The sequence below is a fragment of the Gobius niger genome (assembly GCF_951799975.1).
Source record: "Gobius niger genome assembly, chromosome: 18".
In the NCBI taxonomy this organism is placed as follows: domain Eukaryota; kingdom Metazoa; phylum Chordata; class Actinopteri; order Gobiiformes; family Gobiidae; genus Gobius; species Gobius niger.
Genome location: NC_136869.1, coordinates 25,330,294 through 25,352,350, shown reverse-complemented (window position 1 = coordinate 25,352,350; position 22,057 = coordinate 25,330,294). Strand labels below are relative to the sequence as shown.

The window sequence follows — 22,057 nt, the reverse complement described above, 5'->3', positions numbered from 1 at the left end:
TGACAAAGAGCGATAGAAAAGTGACAAAAATATGGCAAAGAAAAGGCAACCAAAAAAGCACGGACAAAGCGAGGAAAAAGATCCGTTTAGGTCACCTTTGTTGGTCTTAGCTTTCAAATGAGGCATTACACTGACCTATAGGCTGTAAACTTTTAGACTTTTAGATTTGGTGAAAACTGAACTGGAGAAAATGCACTTTATTAAGACGTTAAGAGGTTTTAGTATTTTTTATATTTGAAAAGTCTGTGACCAAATATGTTAAATATAAATGTATTAGTATTAATAGAACACTGGTCGGGCCTAGTTATGTGACTAAAGCTTTGATTAATGTGTATTATTGTCGTTAAAATGTCAAGTAAGTTGATTTATAAGTGCGGTGACTTTCCGCATTCAGTTCAGCTCAGTTATTTTTCATTTCATGCCACAAAGTAACACATGTAGCCGATTACATACCTTTTAGACAAACCTCAGCTCAACCAAAATCAAAGGCTTTTCCTCCGGTTTCAGTTAATGACTGAACCTTGAAATAGCTTAAAGGGCGGGTATTATGCAAAATGGACTTGTTCAAACTTTACATCATGTTATTATGTCATTCCCTCATTAAAAACATGCCTGAAGTGTTGCCACGTATTTTTGAGTAATCTGTAAAAACTCTGATGGCGGCCATTTTAGGGATAGGTTTGCCTGAGTCCTCCTAGGAACGCCCCCACCTCCTAGAGACGCCTCCGAGCTTTCGTCACCAGCCGAGTAACCAACCACTGCTCCTCAGCAGAACCCCCTCCCCACTGATGCCACAGACAGTGTGGAGGGGGCGTGTCGGAAAGGCTCAGAGGTTCTTAAAGAGACAGAGGCCTATTTCAAGACATTCACTACAGCCATTTTGAGAGAGACATTTTAAACAAGGCAGTTATTCTAATTTACTGCATTTACAGACCAACAGAAGGTTTGTCATCATTGTAGTGTGATATAGACTGGTGCTGTGGGATTGAAAAAAAGCATAATACCCCCTCTTTAAGATAAAAAAAAAACTAAAAGAATTTGTTCCCAGCGCCCAATGAAACAATCCAAGGGCCCCGAAATGTACATTTGTAAAAGGTCCCTGAAGCCATGTTATGGGCATAAAACCTTACAGTAAACTGGATTTTAATTTTCAGGTCTACCAGCTTTTTTATGTGTCAAATTAAACTAGACTAATGAAAATAATAAATATTTTTGTGGCCATGTTGCCCCGACGATTCCAAAGTGTATCGTATCTCCAACAGCACAGCAAGAACAGAAGAGACATTCCTCCATTGTGGCATTTCTTTAATAAACATTTGCCAAAGGGACAGGGATGTCGGGAAAATGGTTTTAGTACAAAAAAAAAAGAAAAAAAAAAAAAAAAGACAGTTTTTCTTTTTGAGGTGAAGTCCTGGGGTTTCACTCATGATTTCACACCTGCTGACAACATTATTATTAAAGTTCTAGACTTTGCCGCAGTCGTCCAAGAAGTGCTAGTAATACCGACGCCATCTGGTCATGGGGGAGAAAAAAAACAAAAAAAAAAGACACTACGATGCTTGTCCTTTATCTATCAAAGCCGTTCCTTTGACTTTTTTTTACGCGCTAAAAGAAGTTCCCACCCACTTCAGTCAGTAGTGTAAAACAATCCTCGCCTGCCCCTTGAAGAGGCGAAATTTCCGAACAGGACAGGTAAGAGATTTAAAAGTACCCGGCCTGATTACTGTACACTCGACAAAAACAACAACTTAATTTAAAAGTCGGCAGAATAGATTTACAAAAAAATATGAAAATGGAGCGAGAAAAGCTCTTGTGGTGTTCTTTCGGCTGTTCTTTTTTCCTCTAGTTTGTTCAGAACGGTAAGCCCCGCCCTCTGATTGCGGCCGTGGAGTTCACGTGCGGGACGTAGCCCAGTGGCAGCCCCGCTTGGGAGGACGGCGACCCCCAGGGCTGTCCCGGCGCCGCCTGAGGGGGGGGGAGCGGGGGCTGCGGCTGCGGTGCGCCGTCTTTCCGGGCCATGGCGTGGTTGTACAGGTGGATGGCGTTGGGGTTGGGCTGTCCCTCCACGGGTAAAGGGCTGTGATTGTACTCGAAGCGGTGGTCCTTGTCGCCGGAGAACATCATGCTGGGCGGGGCGCTGGAGGAGGAGGACGTCCCCGGCGGGAAGTGGTCCTGGTGGTGGTGGTGGTGGTGGGCGTGGTGGGTCGCCGGGGCAGCGGGGGCGCCCTGAGTGCTGCCGCTGAACACTTCGTGCAGAGCGTGAGGGGGGAGCCCGCCGCCGCCCAGCATGTGGCCCATGTAGCTGTCGCTGAAGCCGGACACGGGGGGGAAGGTCTGCGGGGGAGGCGGTGGAGGAGGGGGGTGGGGGTACTCTGTGCCCGCGGGGAGGGGCGGGTCTCCTCCTGCGGGCGCCAGAGGAGGAGGTGCCAGTCCCGTGGGCGCCAGTGGAGGGGCGAGGGTGGGTTTGGGCTCAGGGGGGGGCTGCCTGTAGTCGAGGTCGGCGTGAGGAGGGGGCTCGGGCGGCTCCGGCGGGCGCTGGTCTGGAGGTAGGATGGGCACGATGCCCACTTCTGACACTGAAGAGGAAAGAGAACACAGTTAAACTATTAGCCTTGACCGAGCTCATTTACTCTGTTCAGCTTTACCCAAATCTAAAAGCTTCTCGACTGGAGTGTTTACAGCCTATAGGCCCGTGTGACGCCTCACATTGTCTCCGCATTTGTCATATTTTTTAAGTGTCTTGTTATCAGCTGTTTTTTGGCACTTTATTTTCATGTTTTCACTCTGTAAAGAAAGGATGAAGTTTGGCAAAAGATGGACGTGAGCAAAGCATTTCCTGGATATGTAGGACGTCAGGAGCTTTTTGGGGGCGGTCACGGCGATGCTATGAACAGCCACTGGAGAAGATCCAAAGATTGTTCAAAAATGCACAAGTGGCTTTGAAACACAGCTCCAGGTCTTTTTTGATGAGAACAACTTTGTAATGTTGGACACCCGCGCCGCTCGTCGCTACCTCCTATTGGACATTATATTTGCCTGGATTCACCTGAACTTTAAATTGTCATATTTATTGCTCCGTTTTATTGCCTTAATGTTTGGTGCAGCTGTGAGGCGACTTCTCTTGTGATATTGGGCTGTACAAAACCATTAAACTTGAAACTTGAAAATTAATGTGTTAAAAAGTTCTAAAAAGTAATTGTGATTAATACCCTCCTTTATATGACTGCACAGATCAGGGCCCCAACACCGACTACAATACTGAAAATACAGGATACAGGGGGTGGACCCCCATTTTAGTTTGCATGACGACAAATATTACTATTTGTACAAAACAAATGCTTGTTTGTCCTTGAAAAAAAAAAAAAGTTATTTCTACATTCAAGTTTTTGGTTGTTTTGTGGTGTTTAGCTGTGCGTGACAGCTTTTTTTTGCCTGCACTCTTTTTCTTAATCAGGGCATCTGCATATAAGATAATCCTTTATTGAATTAATACTTTTTTAAGACCTCCTTTAAAAACTTTAAGGCCTCACGGCATCTTCCTGCATCTTTAACAAAGGTTTAGAATTCTTCAACCTTTAGCCAGGAACCGGCAAACTTACACTTTCCCTATTTTAACTGATGGTAGTTTCACAGAATGGTGGTCACTGGTCAGCACCAGCACTGTCACGCCGCACACGGCAAGAGCAAATATAGGAGGGAAAAATAGTAACTAATGATAACATTTATATAATATCACTATCAGTTTTATAGATGAAAGCAAAAAGTCAATGCAAAAACAAAAGTTTCTTTGTTTTTTTCTTATAGAAACTTTTAAGACCCCGCGGACACCCTGTTAATGTTGAATTTTTCCCTCATTGATTATTAACATGTTTTTGTTGCCACCACATTGAATTGTAACTTCTCTTGCTTTTATCTGTAAAGTACATTTTAAAATGGCGTATCTCGAAGTGTAGCCCGTACCTGGAGACACGGGGCTGGGCTCGGGGGGCTGCTTGGCGTCCGGGGGTGCAGCTGAAGCGCTGTTCTCCGCCCCCTCCGCTTCGTCGCCGGGCTCCGGCCTCGGAGCCTGCTGCGCCTGGAGGAGCTGAGCCAGGAGCATGGTCATGGCGGTCTGCGTGGCGGCCACCTCTCCCTCGGGGATGGCCCCCCCAGGGGGAGCGGATGTGGGCGGCAGGGGCGGTGACGGGGGCTTGGGCATGGGGGGTGTGCGGGGTACTCCTGAGGTCTGTGGGGGTTTAGCAGGTACGGGCTGCGGTGGGGGCTGTGCTGGTTCGCCGGGCTCGGTCAGGGCTTTAGACAGCTGCTGGAGGGTCTCCTGGTTGACTTTAGTCGCGCCCATGGCCTGGACGAACTGCGCCGTGTTGGCTGTGCTCTTGGTCTGTCCCAGGAAGTTGAGCAGCACGGCCAACTGCTCCTGGGTCAGCTGGGAGCTCGGGCCTTTGGGGTCTGTGCGGAGGGAAAGCACTGAACAATCAGAGTAGATACAAAAACACTGGATATGTGTGTATTTGAGAGAGAAGTGCAGAAGAAAAGGCACACATATTCAGAGGTGTGGACAGAGTGAGGTGAGACTGACCCAGCAGAGCAGAGGCAGCCGCGCTCGGAGCTTTGAGCGTCCCAGGGACGGGGAAGCCCTGGGGGGTGTTGCTACGGCTGTCGTCCAGCCCTAGCTCCTTGCGGGGGGCCTTGGGGGCGGCCAGCTCCTCGGGCATCTGCTTCTGCCGTCGGCGCTTCTTACTCCAAAGCTCGTGACAGTCCTGCCACAGAGGGAGACTGCAGAGACAAGGCCAAAGTCAGGACAGAGTGCAACTCGGCAAACTTTAGGAGTAAACAATGTCACCTATTGCCACTTTAGTCTGTACGGAGACACAAAGCAGACATTTTGTTTTCTAGTTATGAAATTTGGGGCCAGTTTGCCACATGGGAAAAGAAATTGTCGAATTTACAATATCTAAACTTTCCTTGACACACTTATACAGAGTTAACTTGTAAAGACCAGTTTCTCAAAAACATTTGGAACAGCTCATCATAAAATAGAATAAACAAATTGCACATAACATTTTGAGGGTTTATTACAGGAGGAATATTGTAGAAGCTGATTCCAAAGTCTCCCCTTCCGTAGTCTTTGTTGAGCACCATTATTTCTTGTACCAGTATTTTTGTAATAAACAATGGAACAATTTGGTACGTACAGCTTACGTTTAGAGTAAGTAATAGTTGAGCGATTGGGGGCTACTGTTGTCTCTCCTGTTTACGGGAAATACAGAGCGTGTGAAGAAGCTTACTCAGGAGGGGGCATCTTGTCCGGGTCCACGTCCTTCAGGAACTCACTGCCCAGAGCTTGTTCGGCTGTGCAGCGTTTACTGGGGTCCAGGTTCAACATGTGGTCGAACAGGTCCAGAGCTGCAGGAGGAATACTGCAAACAGGACAGACAAATACCTCATCAAGGCCAGTGTTCAGTTCACTTGGAAAAAGTAGGCTATGAAGGAATATAAAGCTGTGTCAACAGGTTTGTAAAGGTCTAAACATAACATGATCCTATGGGGATGTAAGTTAAGCTCTTATGACCAAACTTACAAAGCGAACTCCTCTCTTAGCCGTCTCCTGTACTGCTTCTTTGGTTTCATTGTGTTGAAGAAGGGAAGCTTTATTACATCGGGCCAGACGGCGGGACATGGGCTTCCACAGATCCGACTGAACACAAAAAAACAAAAAACATGTATGATTAAACAAAAAAACACGGTGGTTGCCTTCTTGCTTCTTCATACCTAATGAGCTCCAACTGGGCGAGTTCCTGGTTTGCTTGGAATATTGGCCTCTTGGTGAACAGTTCTCCCAGAATGCACCTGGAAAAGGCACAATATTTAGCACAGACATTTGCAACAAACTAACTGCAGTGACCATGTGGGCAGAGCTCTTACCCGCAGCTCCAGACGTCGATGGCAGGGGTGTATCTCTCCTCACCCAGTAACAGCTCTGGGGGGCGGTACCATAGTGTAATCACTTTGTTGGTGTATGGACGACTAGGAAGAGAAAACAAATGATATCAGCATAAATTAATATATAAGACATTGTAAAATGTTTATGCCATGTCTTCAGATGACCCAGGGGATTGTGTTGTGAAAACCGCTAAGATTTGTGGGATTCCTGGCTCATTTCGTAATAAACCACACAGGGGTTTAGATGTAAAATAAGTTCACATTTTGGGTTCACAATGAAAACTAACAATGAAGACACTACGCTTTGTTGTTAGTTTTTGTTGTAGATTGACCAAGTAAATATATATTTAAGTATATTATTCAAGCACCTGACTTCTTTTTTACAATGAAACAACAATGAAAGAGCATAAGAAAAACTTTCGGCTCTATGCACACAAATGACACGTGACTTCCAGCAGCAGTCCTTCCTCTCTCACTATTTTCCCATTACGGATCAGCACAAATCAACCAATAGTTCAAGAAAACATCACTGAGAGTGAGATACTGATCCGAAGTTCTGAGTTAAAAACATCACGTTGGATGTAAATTCTTAACTCAAGAAACATCTTATTTTTATGTGGGACTTTTATCAGAGCTAATGGCCAGTATCAAAAATTAAACAACTAAAAAGTATTTATACTAAAGACAGGCTGATTATTTTCTGAGTGGCTCATTCAAAATCTTGTTGCCATTTCAATTTTTAATTAGTGTTAACCGTTAGCTTCAAGACAAAAACATCTACCGTGATGAACACAGAAGTTTCCTCAGGTGAATTCTTTGCTCCTCTGGCATCATGTTTTAAACATGATGCTGTGACTGTGCACCAGTAACTCACTGCCTGCCATGGAATCTGAAGCTATTAATCTTTTTAGACAAAACCGCATAGGGAAATAACAGAGACAGGATGAGCAAGCGCTGACTGAGGATCCACTCGGAAGTCACGTGACGCTCGTGTGCATGTAGCCGATTCCAAACAAATCTCAACCTCAGACAAGGTCAAAATCTCTGCAAACCATTAAAACAGAAATTCCTCAGTATTTTAGCCGACAGACGAAGCAATTAGACTCACCTTTCCTCAGAATTATACAACCGAGCCAGCCCAAAGTCCGCAAGCTTGATTTGACCTCTGAAATACAAAGAAGAAATTAAACACTGCCCCGAATGAAACGTCAGAGAAATAAACGTTAACACCAACTTGTTATTGAGCAGAATATTGGAACACTTGATGTCCCTGTGGAGGAAGTTCTTCTTGTGGCAGTAGTCGAGGCCTTCCAGCAGCTGCCGCATGAAGGACTTAATATGGCTTTCGTTGAAATGGACCAGCCCGGATTCGAGCAGCCCCATCAGGTCATGGTCCATGTACTCGAATACTAAATAAAAAGCGCCTGAAGGAACAAGAACGCACAACCCAACGTCAAGTATGTAAAGTACATTCCAATCTCACCGGTGCGTTGTTGTACCTTTGTCGTTCTTAAAGTCCAGTGCGTCCTCCTTGTCTGTAACAATCTCCTTCATGTTGATGATGCTCTTGTGGTTGAGCTGCCGCAGGATTTTGATCTCTCGGATGGCCGTGATAGGGAAGCCCTCCTTTTCGTTGTCCAGTCTGACCTTCTTCAAAGCCACCATTTCAGCTGTTGGAAGAAAACAAGTGCCTTTTACCACTGGGAAAATAATTCAGACTGAATTGTCTAAGTAATAGAAAAGGTTTTCTAAAAGTAGTTCATATTTTTGCTATTATTTTGAAATACACACCAGTGTCCTTGTCTTTAGCCTTGTACACCTGACCGTATGTGCCTTCTCCTGTGATACCAATGATCTCGAATTTGTCCACGCACCGTTTGCCCCAGTCAATCTCAGTCTCCTTAATCTCGCCAAACCTCGGACCGCATATTCTGGGAAAAGCAAAACATGTCAGTCAAAAGCATAATACCCATATGTGATAGTAAAACGGCCCAACAGACATACTTGGGCCTTTTGCGGATAGTCTGGGCCTTTTTCTCATCCGTTGGACTGTGTGGAGACGATGTCCCGCCAGAAGGTTCAGGAGGCAGGGGCAGGTCGGTCAGGAGTGTTCGAGCCTTCCTCTCTGACTTCTTCTTCCCTGAGAGAGAGTTGTCCTTTGAACTAACAACAGAAGGTCATGAACATTAAAAAGTCAGAAATACAACGTAAATTGATAAAGACATATTCTTTACCCGTCTGCTTTGTCTGTGTTGTCAGCCGAGATGGGGGGCATTGGCAAAGATAACAGATTGGAGCCGACTGAACCGGTATTTTTCTCCTTGTCTTTCGTTGGTGCAGTTGTGGGTGCTTTCTTCTTGTCCCGCTGTAGTGAATCGTCTTTGCCTTTCCCGTCTCTGTCCTTGGTGGAGTGGTGGTCGCTGCTCCTCTTGGAGGAGCGGTCTGAGGGAGATGGTGGCGCGCTCATTGGTGGAGTCCGGGGCCCTTTCTCTGGAGGGGGAGAAGGAGGGCGTCCTTTCCGTGTGCTGTGGTTGGACTTGGGACTGGGCTGGTGCGCAGCAGAGCCCTTAGTCGGGGTAGATGTGTTGCTGGAGTTCTTGGCTTTGGCAGCTGCTTCAGCAGCTTTGACTTTCTTCTGTTTGCTTAGTTCGGCTGCCAGACTGGTTTTGAACGTGAGTGTGCTCGGTGAAAGACTGGATGGGCGACTGCGAGAGCGAGAGTGACGGTGGCGACTTCGTGAGCGAGAATGTCTGGTCGAGGTGTATGGACTCCTGCTGCGGGATCTGGCAGAACGTCTACAAAGCACAGCCAAAAGAAAGTTGACTCATGTTAAAAATGCTACAATTGTAGCATCATATTTACATGGTGGAAACAAAACCGAAAAAAGGGTATGCATTTGGATAAATTATGGAAAAGCTGCAAAATAGTGTACTGCTTTTAGCAAGGTAAATTGGTCTAATCACAAACCATTAACAAGTACAAGAGGCTACACTTTATCAGACAGAAAAAAAAATCATACCTGACATCTGGGCTTGGGCTTAGAGACTTCCTGTAGGGACTTCTGGATCTCCTGCGGCTTGCATAAGGACTGGACCCAAACTCCCCTTGTTCATAAGGGCTGTGCCGGCCGTAACTTGGTGACCTGCGCCAGTTCGCTGGACTGGCAGGGGAACGTTTCCTTTTGTTGCTGGAATAAGAACTGGGGGACTTTGACACACCATATGATCCGTATGTATCGGCATCTCGGTTGTAATACGTGGTAACGGGAGACAGTTTCTTGCTGCTATAAGGGGGACTTCTTCGAGATGCCAGCTGATTATAACCCCCAGGGGATTGGTAATTGTATGATGTCCCATAGGGACTTTCTGCTTTAAGACCAGGACTTCTCCTGTATGACCTGAGCTCCTCTCTTTCCTCTCTGTAAGACTGTGGAGCATCTCGATATGCAGACGGCGGCTCTTTATCAGGTCTCGTTTTACTTCTGTGTCCTTTAGAATCCCTTTTATCTGCAGATTGTGAAGAAGATGTCCTCTTACCGTTTCGGTCACTGCTTCTTGCACTGTCTCTCTGGTTTTTAGAGCCACTTAGGCTGCCTCCACTCCTGGCCTTAGAGTCTCTTTCTCGGCTGCGACGCTCTTTTTTCCTGTTCATCTCCCTGTCCTGTTTACTTCTTTCTGAAGGTCCTTTAGCTTTTGTTTCCTTATTGACACTAACAGCCTCACGACTTCTAGAAATGCTTTTGTCTGGGGACGCTGGTCCGTTATATTCACCTAGGTCAACATCACTGAGTGCGTCCCCCGGCAGACTGTCAGCCAGGGGGTCAAGTTTGGGCGAAGGGCTCCCAGAAAAGCGCTCCGACTGCGAGCTCACGTCATCGTACTCTACCAATGTCTGAAGTTCAGCGTCTTTTTCAAAAACGTCTCTTCGCTTATGGTTCAGCTCCCCTGTCAGACCCGAACGCCACAAGTTTCTGTCCTTGGCCTGTCTATGCCGCTTCTTGGATACCGACAGGCGCCTCTTGTCACGGCGCTTATCGTCTCGCTGGCTGCTGCTCTTCCTGTCCTGCCTGTTAGCATTCCTCTGTCCAGAGGGGCTACGAGCCCGGCCCTCCCGGAGCACCTCAGTGTTAGGCATTAGCTCCACACACACTAACAAACTACTGCAATGTGTAATATGTATTATGACTCCTCAGCAGTGTCACTTGTGCCATGGAACTAAACATTCGTGTAGCTGAGATCAGGCTAGATAGCTTACAGTGTAGCTAACTCACAATCGGCATACCTGCTAGCTAGCCATTTACCGAGCCGAATGTTAGCATCGCAAAGCTAACTCTATAAATATAAACTACCATGGATCACTGCCAATAGTAGCCAGGGGCCCGTTAATGTGCTACGTGTAACATGTCGGGCTCCCCGTAGATGTCGGTCAACAAAAATAAACCCCAAAGCGCCCGAAAAACAAGTTAGCCAATGCTAGTGTGCTTAGCCTGCTAGACACCATCAGCTAACTGGATCCAGCTAATCAGTCGCATTCCATTTCATAAGCATAGCTCCCACCTGCAGCCTCTCACAAAACAACACCCGGCAGTCCTGGCGTGTCGCAGCTCACGTCCGCGCATAAATCCATTCAGTGGACGGTGTTACATTGGAAGAAACAAAACGTGCCTCTTCTCAAAGTTCATCTTGCGCCCCATCACTGTCCACGGTTCAATAAGGAAGTGCATACACGAGTTAGCCGGATAGCCGCTGCTAAGTTAGCTCCATGCACTTCAGCCGCGTCTTTCTCTCGGTACATGGAGTCCCCAAAGCAACTCAGTCAAGATGCATTAAAAACAATAAGCACATATTCCACCGCGTCTGCGACACCCGGGATGGTGATCTGTGCGCGGGCGAATCCGTCACCAACATCCAGAGTGTATCCCTCGAGGCGCAGACACCCAGCAGCCCCCGGGATGCTTTTAAAAATGATATAACTTTGTTAGGATTGTAAAAGCAGCTAACGGTACCGACAGTCCGGGCCCCGACAGCTTTCAAACCGTAGGCCCGGTGCGACGGCTTGAACCAATGACGGCCGTCTGCGTAATCCCGATCAGCGAGTACGTCACTACCGAGGGAACCCCTACCTACCTTTACAAAAATAAAATAATAAACACCGTCAACATTTGCTCGATCATAGTGGCCGAACTACTGCGCCAGTCGTACTTCTATTTGTTTATAAACACAAACAAAAGTGACGGTAAATTTAACCTCTTACCCCCCGCCTTAACCGAGTGCGTTTTCCCCAGTTCGGCTTCACCCAAATCTTAAAGCTTCTTTGACTAGAGAGCACCTATGCCTTATTTGAAAGCTAAGGCCCAAGAAACTAACTTTTTTGTTGCGCTGTCGCCGCATTGTTGCTTCGTTTTGCAGGTGTTTTTGTTTCGTTTTCAGGACTTTTATTTTTCCTCGTTGCTTTTACGTTGCTTTTATTTGTCGCTTTTTTTTGTCGCTCATTTTTGTCACTTTTTTTTGTTGCTTTTTCATCGTTTTGGTCATATTTCGCCACATTTTTGTCACTCATATGTTGTGTTTTTTTTAATCAAGTGTTTGTCACGTTACGTTGCTTTTTTGTTACGTTTTCGTTGCTATATTGACGCTTTTTTTCCAAGAAGCTTTTAAATTTGGGTAAAGCCAAGCTGGAGAAAATGCGCTCGGTTCAGGAGGGGATTAAGAGATTAATTTACTGCCCAGTGCCCATGATACAAAAAAGGTACAGGTATGGTAAAAAAATAAAAAATAGAAAATAATAACTAGAAAATTTTGCTGCGACTGCGGAATTGCGGGAAGCGAATGCAGAAATAGCATAAACTGTTCAAATTGCATAAATGGGTTAATTTGCATAATCTAATTTGTATAAACTGGTAAAATGCATAAATGTCACGTTGCATGAACTGTATAAACTGCATAAAGTGGCAAAATGCATGAATGGGTTAATTTGCATAAATTATGTAAATTGCAGAAACTCTTAAAATTCATAAATCCTAAATGGCACAAACTCTTAAGTTGCATAAACGCTTTAAAATGCATTAACTGGTTAAATCCCATAAAGTGGTTACTTTGCATAAATTATTAATATTGCATAAACCTTTATATTCCATAAACTGGTCCAACTGTTGAAATGGCCTCAGTGCTTCAATGGCAGAAGCTGCACAAATGGCTGAAAGTCCTGGAGTCTCCCCATTGGCTGGATTTGCACATACACACTAATGCAAACATTTCAAACTCCCGTATAAAAAAACTGGAAATCTATATAAAATATAAGGATTCCGCAGTCAATCAATAATAAAGTAACAATTTGTGTTCTATGCAAGTAGAGTATAAGAATTTTCTGAAATAATTTTACCCAAAAGTTTGCATACATTTTGTGCCAACGTCTATAATCATGAAAAGCAAAACACGAAAGCAGACAAAATCTTATTAGTAATATCCACTTTATTTGCCATTTCCAAATAAGTCACAAAATGAATTGAAATGTAAGCGTTACTCCTTGCATTCACCAACATAGGCTACATTAGTGCTTATGTCAAAAAAAGAAGAGGTAAACATGAGGGAAACATGTTGTTAAAAGCATACACACTGGCTTCCAAACAGGACAAATCGTTTTAATCCAATTGGGTATAATGTTATTCATATAAAAAGGCAAATTAATTGAATACCCAGTAGGAGAGACAACCTTCAAAAGCTTCCACGCATTTAATTAAATATCACCCAAAAACCCCATTGAACACATTTGGGCCAGAATAGTAAACTATAGACAAAAGTAAACGATACATGACTAAAAGTAATACGTTTATCATAACAAGCAAATGAGAAAGTGTCAACTTGAATCATTGTAGCGCCTCAGTCGAAGCAATGCAGACAACGTTGAAGGTCATTTGTCTGCGTCTTTTGCTTACGCTGAGGTGTTTCAGTCATGTCTTGGTTAACAGCGAGTTAGCCCTTTAAACATAATCATCAAAACAAAATTTAAACCCTTCATAACCAATGGCATCTTTAGATTTTTACTTCAAAACATGCCTCTTACTTCCTCCTCCATTCTTACAACAAACTGTGCTTTTCAATGAGCAAGAAGAGCATGATTTGCAACAATGGCCATTTATGTTACACTTAATCTTTTGTTTAAAAGAACACACAAACAAAAGGTTGGTTATAATTTACAGGCAGGCTTATACACAAATGATGAGCTTCAATGAAATGTCTAAGTGTCACTAGCTAACTAAAAGGTAGTGTATATTACATCTTTCAAATTCGTCATTTTGCATAGACTTTTGATTATGGGAACTGGCTTCTCCGTGTAGGAAATTGTGTGTTTATGCCACTGGCAAAAAAAGCACAACTCCCACTCACAACTGGAGCTTTTAGAAACAACTAAAACCCTGGAAGGTCATTGTTGCTAGGATAGTCTTCAATCAACCACCAAAGTACAGTAGGTTTAGGAAATTTCATATCTCTATTGATTCTTATGTTTAGGGTTGTTTCAATACCAAATCTTATTGTTTTTTTGCCAAGTGGGCAGAGTTACCAAACAGATATCAAGCTGTATTTTCATAAGATCTGCTGCAATTGCTGCGTCGTGGCTAATGCAGCTTAAAACACAGACTGTGGGGGCTCTTAATACTCTAATAATCAGAGAAAGGATTCCTGTTATCTCTTCGATGCCTTCACTTAGTCTTAATGGCAGAATCAAACCGCGTGGTCTTGTGAGCGTTGTGACTCACTGCACACACAGATGTTTATCTTATACATGTAGCCATGAATCGAAGTACTGGTATCGGGTCAAACAGGAAAAAATATATATAGTGGAGCCCACTACAAAATAAAATAGAAACAATTGAAAGGCATCTGAACCCACTGTACATTTGGGAAAAGTTAAGTAAAATGGAACAATCTAAAGCATAGGTCAACTATACCAATATATATATATATAAAAACAAACAGAACAAAAAAACAGATTTACAGAAACATGTTGTGGTTGCAAGGAAGCAAAAATGTCTCACAGTGCATTTTGGTCAATGTAACCAAATTAAATTCAAGAATATTTAGCTATACACTGTGTCAGAGATGTTTCTTGTGTGTTACATTAGTTGTTGCCACATCATTCTAATCGAAGGAGACAAATATAAATCTGTTTACGCCTGAAACCACGACTAGCTCACACCATAACTCTACAGCCGAGCAGAGAGGGGGGAACTGATCACATTCACAATGGACAGAGAGGCAACAGTGATGCACTGTACATGAATGACTCGAGCCCTCGTTCCCCTGGCCATGAGACCGTCTTTACCTAACCCTCCTTTAACCATTCTAGATATTTACACATATTTTACATACACACCACCCACGCCCTAAGCACTTTCTACACCGGCTCTACGCACAATAAGCACGACTACGGTCTGGTCATAGTTTCTTGCCCCATTTCATATGGGAAGTTAGCTAAATATCACTCAAATAAATATTTTAAAAATGTGTGGAAGAGAGCGCGTTACTGATGAATTGTCACCGATAACATTTTAAAAAGCCTTAAATTACACGGGTGAAGCCTTCTGTGTTCATAAAGGTAGACATTTTGGTCTTGAAGCTAACAGGTGATGCATAACGTTAGCCACATAGCATAATGGCCTTAGTCATTGTTGTATTGTTACAATGAGAATAAGAGAACTCCATGTTTTGCCTAAAAAAAAAATATTTTTTTCATGAACAGTGGAAAAAAATAGTTAGGCAATTATGCTATGTGGCTAACGATAAGCAAAAACTAAAAATGGCGTTACAATGTGAACTCTTGCCCTTTGCTTGACCAGGAATGACCCACTGACATTTAAGAATCACATTTTTAGGCGAATCCTGGCCTCAAAAGGAAACCTATAGTCCATATTTTTACAAGGCAGAAATCTACACAGACACAGGAAAAAACGCCTCCCCCCGGCCCAGGATCGGACCTGGGACCTTCTTGCTGTGAGGAGGGAGCACTAACCGCTGCGCCACTGTGCAAAACTAATTGGCATTAATAAAACGTCCAGTCTTCACAATGAACCCAGAAAACCTCTGGTGAAGTAGTTACATCCTACCAGTAAACCTCTAAACCGAATAACCTGTCCTGTTGCTAATCCAAGACAGTGAGATGTCTAAGTTAAAACATTTAGGCGCAGCCCAACTAGCTCTTTCCTAACTTTGCAAAAGCCTCCCAAACATTCTGATTCTTCATAAGTTCATAAACACATTTCACAACTTTCACTGAGCAAAGTGGAGCTGTACCATCCTTGTAATGCTAACAACTAGCTTGCTAACAACAACTAGCCTGCGAACAACAACTAGCCTGCTAACAACAACTAGCCTGCTAACAACAACTAGCCTGCGAACAACAACTAGCCTGCGAACAAAAACTAGCCTGCGAACAACAACTAGCCTGCGAACAACAACTAGCCTGCTAACAACAACTAGCCTGCTAACAACTAGCCTGTGAACAAAAACTAGCCTGTTAACAACAACTAGCCTGCTAACAACAACTAGCCTGCTAACAACAACTAGCCTGCGAACAACAACTAGCCTGCGAACAACAATTAGCCTGCGAACAACAATTAGCCTGCTAACCGCTACTTTGGGGTTTGCGATTGAGTCTTATAGATTTTCATTTTCATTCAAATCAAACTCAAGGTTGACATTCATTTGGCTTCTGTTGCCAATCTGCAGACCCTTTACTGTCCACTATATTTTTAAATATTTATTTGTGAGAATCAGCTAAAACAGTCCTTGGAATAGCCATTGTGCATATGTCCATTTACTCGCGATCATCATTCGCTTTACTACGATGGGCACTTGTATCATGTACTAGCAAGCAGGTTTTCTTTGGTGACTGGGAACTTTTTTTTTTTTTCTTTTTGGGTAAAACATACTTTCAAATCTTTTTCAGTCGCTTCTGCCTTCATATTGACCAATGGGACTTGATTATAACAACGGACACTGCATCAAGCAAGACACAAAACGCTATTTACGCAAGCCTGTGCGTTTAAAAACATTTCCGGATGTAGTGTTTTGGATTATAATACAGAGCACCAGGGATTTCTATAAAAAAAAAGGCAATAGTAATTTGAACCGACCTAAAAAGATAAGCAAAAGTCTGATATAAAGTGGAGCTAACCGATTCTTAGTGTTGATGGAAGTTTGTAGTGTGGGATGTACGGGAAAAAAAGCAAAACTTAGCGAGCAGTTTGAAATTAAGAAAGGAAAAATACAATAAGAAAATAACTAACTTGGAATGGCATCAAAATTCGGCTCTGGCTTTGCTAACACAATAGCCCACTTGTGTGAAGGGGAAAAAAAGCTGTACAGATTGAGCAGTGCAATGTACATGTCCCGGGGTGGCACTTGAAGAATTTTGGGTGTAATAAAAATGGCTGTTCGATATTAAGCAATAAAACCAGAATGTTTTGACTTGGGGCTTTCCACAATTGAGTTTTAGTTTCATATTCCCCTTTGAATTTATGGCTGGCTTTACAATATCATATTTAGTGTTTTTTTTTTAGTACTGCACAGTCATTTGAATATACTATACACATCAAACTTTACAATAAAAGTTTTTGCAACATTTCAAGGCTGTCAACATTAGGCCTAAATTAAAACACCATCCACTTATTACACTCTGTATTGTGGTTACGTAGGTCCAATATTATGCTAAACTGACTTTTTTCTGTTCTGTCTACTTTCCAAGAGGTCAAAAATACACCTGCTGATGTCATAAGGTGGTACCTGTGTTTTGGATGTGTTCTGTCCACATTCTTCACAACAAATTCTCTAGCTAGCACAAATGCCTGCCACAAAACCTGCTTTAGTTCCTGAAGTAAAATATGGAAAAATATGCATTACGGGCCTGATTTTCTAAGAAAAATAGTGCAAACGCAAGATGCACTGGAGACTTTTGTCTCTCATAAATGCTAAAAGGCCACTGCACAAACTCATTTGCATATCACAAACTCATTTGCATATCACAAATGCGTCACTAGTAACTGTAAAATGGCATGTGCTGAATGTAAGCGGTACTTGCAATTTAGCACCGGGCTTAGTAAATCAGGTTTAAAAGATTGATCGAAGCTAATCAGCTTTGTGGAGGAAATTCGTGGGAAAAATAAATGGGATTTTTCTCCTTCCGGAACCAGAGCATGTTTTGAGGTGGACTGTAGAACCCTCGTTTTCAAGTTTAATCTCAATTCTCTTCTGTTTATGCCTAGAGAAGCCCACGTTTACTTCTGCACTTCTTCCACACATTATTATAATTTAATGAACAAATACAGAATAGGCCAAAAAACAACACATAATATTGGACCTTTAAAAGAGAGAGAGCGAGAATACATAAATTATTTGGAGTGTCAGCACATAAAAAGTTAGTTATATAAATGGTGTGTATGCGGTGCCGCGTCACTACGAACCTGACGCACGATCGGGAGTCACATGGTCAGGTAAGGGCACGAAATCAATGCAAAAGTCTGAGAAATGTGTATGTACACAAGCAGCTGCTCCCTTTGACCACTATAAAATACAGCATCGCTCTCGGATCCTCTTGGCCAAACTTTTACTTTTCTTCTTCCCGTTCTTCTCTTTGCTGTCCTCCATTTTCCGTGCCCGGATCTCACGCATGAGGTCAAAGAAGACCTGCCACACAGCACATGATGTCAAACGAGTGAGTGCAACGTGACAGAATAAAGACTAACTTTAGCAGACTGACTAATGATTCTTACCGTATGTGTACCCGTGTTAGTTTACATTGGAATAACAATAACGTGACATGGTCTGAAGCTGTACTAGTGACCCATGTTGTGGCACTGACCTTGTCCACGTTGGCGCGGGTTTTGGCGGAGGTCTCCACGTAGCACACGCCCCACTGCTCGGCCCGGGCCTTGGCCTCGTCCGCGCTCACCTGCCGCCGGTCGTCCAGGTCCGACTTGTTCCCGACCAGGAGAAAGGGCACGTTCTCGTCTTCCTTCACCCGCAAGATCTGCTCTCTGGAAAATGACAGAGACAGCTCTTTAAAAGATGCAGACGCCATTTTGACGTTCCAGTGCACACAATCCTATTTTTTCTTTTTGTGTTTAGCATAATGAAAACGGGAAAGTGCAAATGAAGCTTCGGCCCAGTGTTAATTGTTTTGTCATTTTAGTCAAAGTATATTTTTGGCTGACTAAAATGAGACTAAAAATAAATTTAAAGTTGTTTATGAGACTAAACCTGTGACTAAAATGTCCAGATATTTTTGTCAACTAAACTATGACTAAATAAATATGAGAGAAGAAGAGACTACAGTTTGAAAGAGCCTCTGTCAAAGGAACAAGTCGGTACTTTATTAATGTGGGAGAAGCTCCATGAAGCAGAGGACCTTGATTAAATATGATTATAATAAATATTATAACTGCAGTGTCGACAACATTTGTCTTAAATTTAGTTGACTAAATATACATGCAATTTCAGTCGACTAAAACCAGACTAAATTGAGGAGAATTATTTGTCTAAATCTGGACTAATATTAAATTACATTTATGTCAAAAGACTAAAGACTAAAACTAAATTAAAATATGTTTATCAAAATTAACACTGCTTCGGCTTCTCCTTTTAAGCATCTGAACCTGACCTGCAAAAATAAAATAATCAAAAATGCATACTGCTCAAATAAACAAAACGAAAAATGCACAGAGGCAACTTTCTTGGGATGATCAAGTTGCTCTTTATGTACAACTTGATTGAAAATAGTGTTCAGATTTGCATTTACATGTTTTCCTGCTATAGAAGTGCTATATACTGTATATACATAAATAAGGCCATCTAAGACATGGGTTCCCAAACATTTCAGGCCGTGACCCCCAAAATCTATATTATAAACTATAAAATGTAATTAATATTTATGATAAATACAGGTGCACAACATTCAAAATCTGGTTTAATGATGTTAGTTTGGATACTGTATTTCGATATTTGCCTCAACTTCATGAAAACATGCTGTTTTTAATCAAAATAACAAATTAAATGTCAGAAATGTAAAACATGCCTAAATCATCTTGTGACCCCTACTTTGGGTAGCCCTGATCTAAGAAATGACCACAGTAAAGGAAACATGTTCATCTACTTTCCCCTAAAGACTCCGCCATATTGAATGTAAAATTTGACAGCATATTTCTGTAATACAACTGGAGGATTTTTTCTGAAACTGAAAATTTACTTAAGGAGTGACATCCATTTTTAATTTATGTCAGAGTCATTAGCTGCAGGTCAATAGTAGCAGACAGTTAATAATGACTTTGCCTGCCCCCGTCTCAATCGCCGCGAGCTCATCGAACGTTATGTCATCTGAAACCCTCCAATACTGAACCTGAAGTCGACTGTGGCCGCGAACGACTCCAGCTCTGTGATGGAGAACACGCAGAGGAAGCCCTCGCCGCTGCGGAAGTAGTTGTCGCGGATGGCTGCGTAGTCCTCCTGCCCGGCCGTGTCCAGGATGTCGATCTGCACCTCCTCCCCGTCCAACACTACCTTCTTCCTGTAGCTGTCCGCTTTGGTCGGCTCGTAGTCCTCCACGAACTACCCAAAGAAACAGAACAAAAAGAAAAAAAAGACCCTCGTTGAACTCTACTGTCGTTCCTGATGCAGAAGCAAAACAAAAAACAAAGCGACTCACCTCGTCGTACATGAACTGGAGAGTGAGGGCCGATTTGCCCACGCCCCCGCTGCCCACCATGATCACTTTGTGGAGGGCCAGAGAGTTCTGCCCCTTAGGCTTAGCCGCGGCCATGGCTTTGTGTACCGGGAGATCCGAGGGCGGAGGGGGTGAAAGTTCAAGGCGGAGGGAAGATTATGAAGTGAAGGTTGTGGTAATCAGTCCTTGGATATCAGGAGCTGCAAACACAGGAAGGAGAAGGGTTTGATTCCTTGTCATTTTGGAGGCTCAGGAGTCTCTTACAATGATTTTGTTTGTCTAAAAAGAAATAGGACAAAGTGCAACACAATTTCCCTAGTACAGCAGTTTACAAGTCCTCTTTAGCCTTAGAGCCAAACCAAATATTTGCCAACGTCACTTGTTTAAACTCGTATTGTTCCTATTGTTTTGCCAATATGTCCATGTCGTCAATTTTCATTATGTGTACTGTCCCGGTCACATAAACAAATAAATACATACCTAGTTTAAATGTAGATTGCCAAGTGTCAACTGTGTGCTGTTAATGTTTAATCTAAGATTACAAATATTTGCATATTATCTTAAAAACATATCTCTTAGGCTATTATAGCAGGATGGATGCGAAGGTCATACTCAGATTTAAATCTCATGGCCAGCATTTATGTTGTTTAATGTATTTTTTAAATATGTTCATTGGAAATATGTCTGGGCAGTCGGCTAACATTCTTTACCATCACCATCTTCATTTTAGTAATTATGTTTTAAATTTGATTCATGAAGTAGTACTTATTTGTGTTCTTCTTTTCTTGTAGTTTTGTTCTTGTAGTTTAAAATAATAGAAAACAATGCAAAGTCATAACAGCAGTTTCAATGGCAGACAGTGTTATCTATACTTTGGCTATAGCAAACACGCTATGACACGTGCCGACTCCTTTAAACACAGACGTGTCCTGATGTCTAAAAGCGTGTGCTGAGCTCTAGCATCAGAAAGACCTTTGGTAAGCAGTGATAAGGATGGGAATCAAGCCAGGAGGTCATTATACAAATTAACAAAAAGCTCAGCTCTGACAACACATCCTCAGTATTTAGTAGTGCCCTAAAGGCACTGTCAGTCACATATCTGGGCTTCCTCGTTCAGTGAAATAAACTGCCCTGAGCTGCATTTAAAGGCACCCATTAGCAGAGGAATGCACTTGCATTAGGCCGACCACTTCAATGTAACGGAGCCTTTTCTCCACTTAATGCTATGGTAATATGCACTTTCTGTTATGTTTAAAACAAAGCATAAAGTGCTTATTATTAGTCAACATTTTTACAAGAATATTTGACGAAATTATAATTGTATCTAATGTTCCCTGATTTTACATTTTGTTGTGCTGTGCATTATTGATCCTTGGGCACAGGAATAGCTCTGATAGCTAGTCATATTATATCTGTGAGTAATGAATGAATGAATCCTTTTGTTTCCATTTTTGTTCTAAAATTGCCACTTCACTAGTGAAAAACTGACACTGACACAGAGACATTATCCCATCAAACTAAGTCATAACTTGGAAGCGACACAAACCTGTCAACCACACTTTAAAATCACTGTCCTGGGGGTAACATTATTGTGATCACATTAGCATAAGCATTAACCGGTTCATAATCCACGGTTTATGAAATTGCCCACTAGTTACAGCAAAGCCATGACTAATGCTAAGTGGCACATTTACAGAGTGAAGTCATTTCACCACACATGAGTCTGCTGCTGCAAAACAAGATCTTACCAACACAAGAAGTGACCTTTGTTGTCAAGTTTACGGATGTCATTCACGTACAGGGCAAAATATCTGGTTGCCATTTGAGCATCGAGGCTACAAGGCTAACCAAGTCGCACTGGGCATCTTAATCCTCGATTAACAAGACTGAGCACCAAAAACACATGTTACTCTAATAGCCATAACTACATGCCACAGCTGTGCGAACCACCGAGCGCTTCGATCGCATTTAGGGCTAGACCGGCGGCTGCACGGGCTACAAATGGCTAACAAGTGAAGTGGCTAATAATCAGAACCAAATGATGCAACGTGATTTGGTGAAATGATAGAGATGTGTCCTTAGGCTAATATAAGCACGAGTGATCGACCCCACGTACCTGTGACACAGCGCTGTCTGCCCTGGGATAGAGGCGTTTCGGGGTGAAATGAGAAGAGCTCAGTGGACGTTAGCTTTCCGGCTGTTAGCTCATGGCTAGCGCAGAGGCTAACAGGCGGCTGGCTTCATCACACTGGGCTGCAGCTGCATGTCTTGTGGGCTTGGCTCCGTCTGACAACGCCCGCCCGCCTGGGAAAACCTCCACTCAGGGACTTTGGGAAGAATGCGTGTTTCGTTCCTCGACATTTATAACTCTGACCGGCGTTTTTCGTTGTCAAAAAATATCGGT

The 22,057-nt window shown here is 43.0% G+C and overlaps 2 protein-coding genes and 1 long non-coding RNA gene across 3 annotated transcripts; all 3 read right to left on the bottom strand.

The window, feature by feature from the left end:
- Positions 1-1,288: 1,288 nt before the first annotated feature.
- Positions 1,289-10,982, bottom strand: cdk13 (cyclin dependent kinase 13). Its single transcript, XM_079575902.1, has 14 exons — positions 8,960-10,982; positions 8,175-8,735; positions 7,945-8,103; positions 7,732-7,871; positions 7,440-7,610; positions 7,175-7,364; positions 7,049-7,105; positions 5,923-6,024; positions 5,770-5,847; positions 5,579-5,695; positions 5,286-5,417; positions 4,577-4,773; positions 3,961-4,446; positions 1,289-2,576 (listed from the first exon to the last, which is right to left on the bottom strand). The coding sequence occupies exons 1-14, from the start codon at positions 10,072-10,074 to the stop codon at positions 1,852-1,854; spliced, it is 4,230 nt and encodes a 1,409-aa protein (XP_079432028.1). The 5' UTR covers positions 10,075-10,982; the 3' UTR covers positions 1,289-1,851.
- A 3,861-nt stretch (positions 10,983-14,843) lies between these two features.
- LOC306977624 lies at positions 14,844-16,747 on the bottom strand. Its single transcript, XR_013793849.1, has 2 exons — positions 15,469-16,747; positions 14,844-15,417 (listed from the first exon to the last, which is right to left on the bottom strand). It is a non-coding gene; the product is annotated as an uncharacterized lncRNA (long non-coding RNA).
- Positions 16,748-17,263: 516 nt separating this feature from the next.
- On the bottom strand, positions 17,264-21,944 carry ralaa (v-ral simian leukemia viral oncogene homolog Aa (ras related)). The gene is made up of 5 exons (XM_079575986.1): positions 21,770-21,944; positions 19,636-19,853; positions 19,330-19,538; positions 17,797-17,971; positions 17,264-17,621 (listed from the first exon to the last, which is right to left on the bottom strand). Exons 2-5 carry the CDS (start codon positions 19,747-19,749, stop codon positions 17,499-17,501), a joined length of 621 nt encoding a protein of 206 aa, XP_079432112.1. The 5' UTR covers positions 19,750-19,853; positions 21,770-21,944; the 3' UTR covers positions 17,264-17,498.
- Between the last annotated feature and the right edge of the window lie 113 nt (positions 21,945-22,057).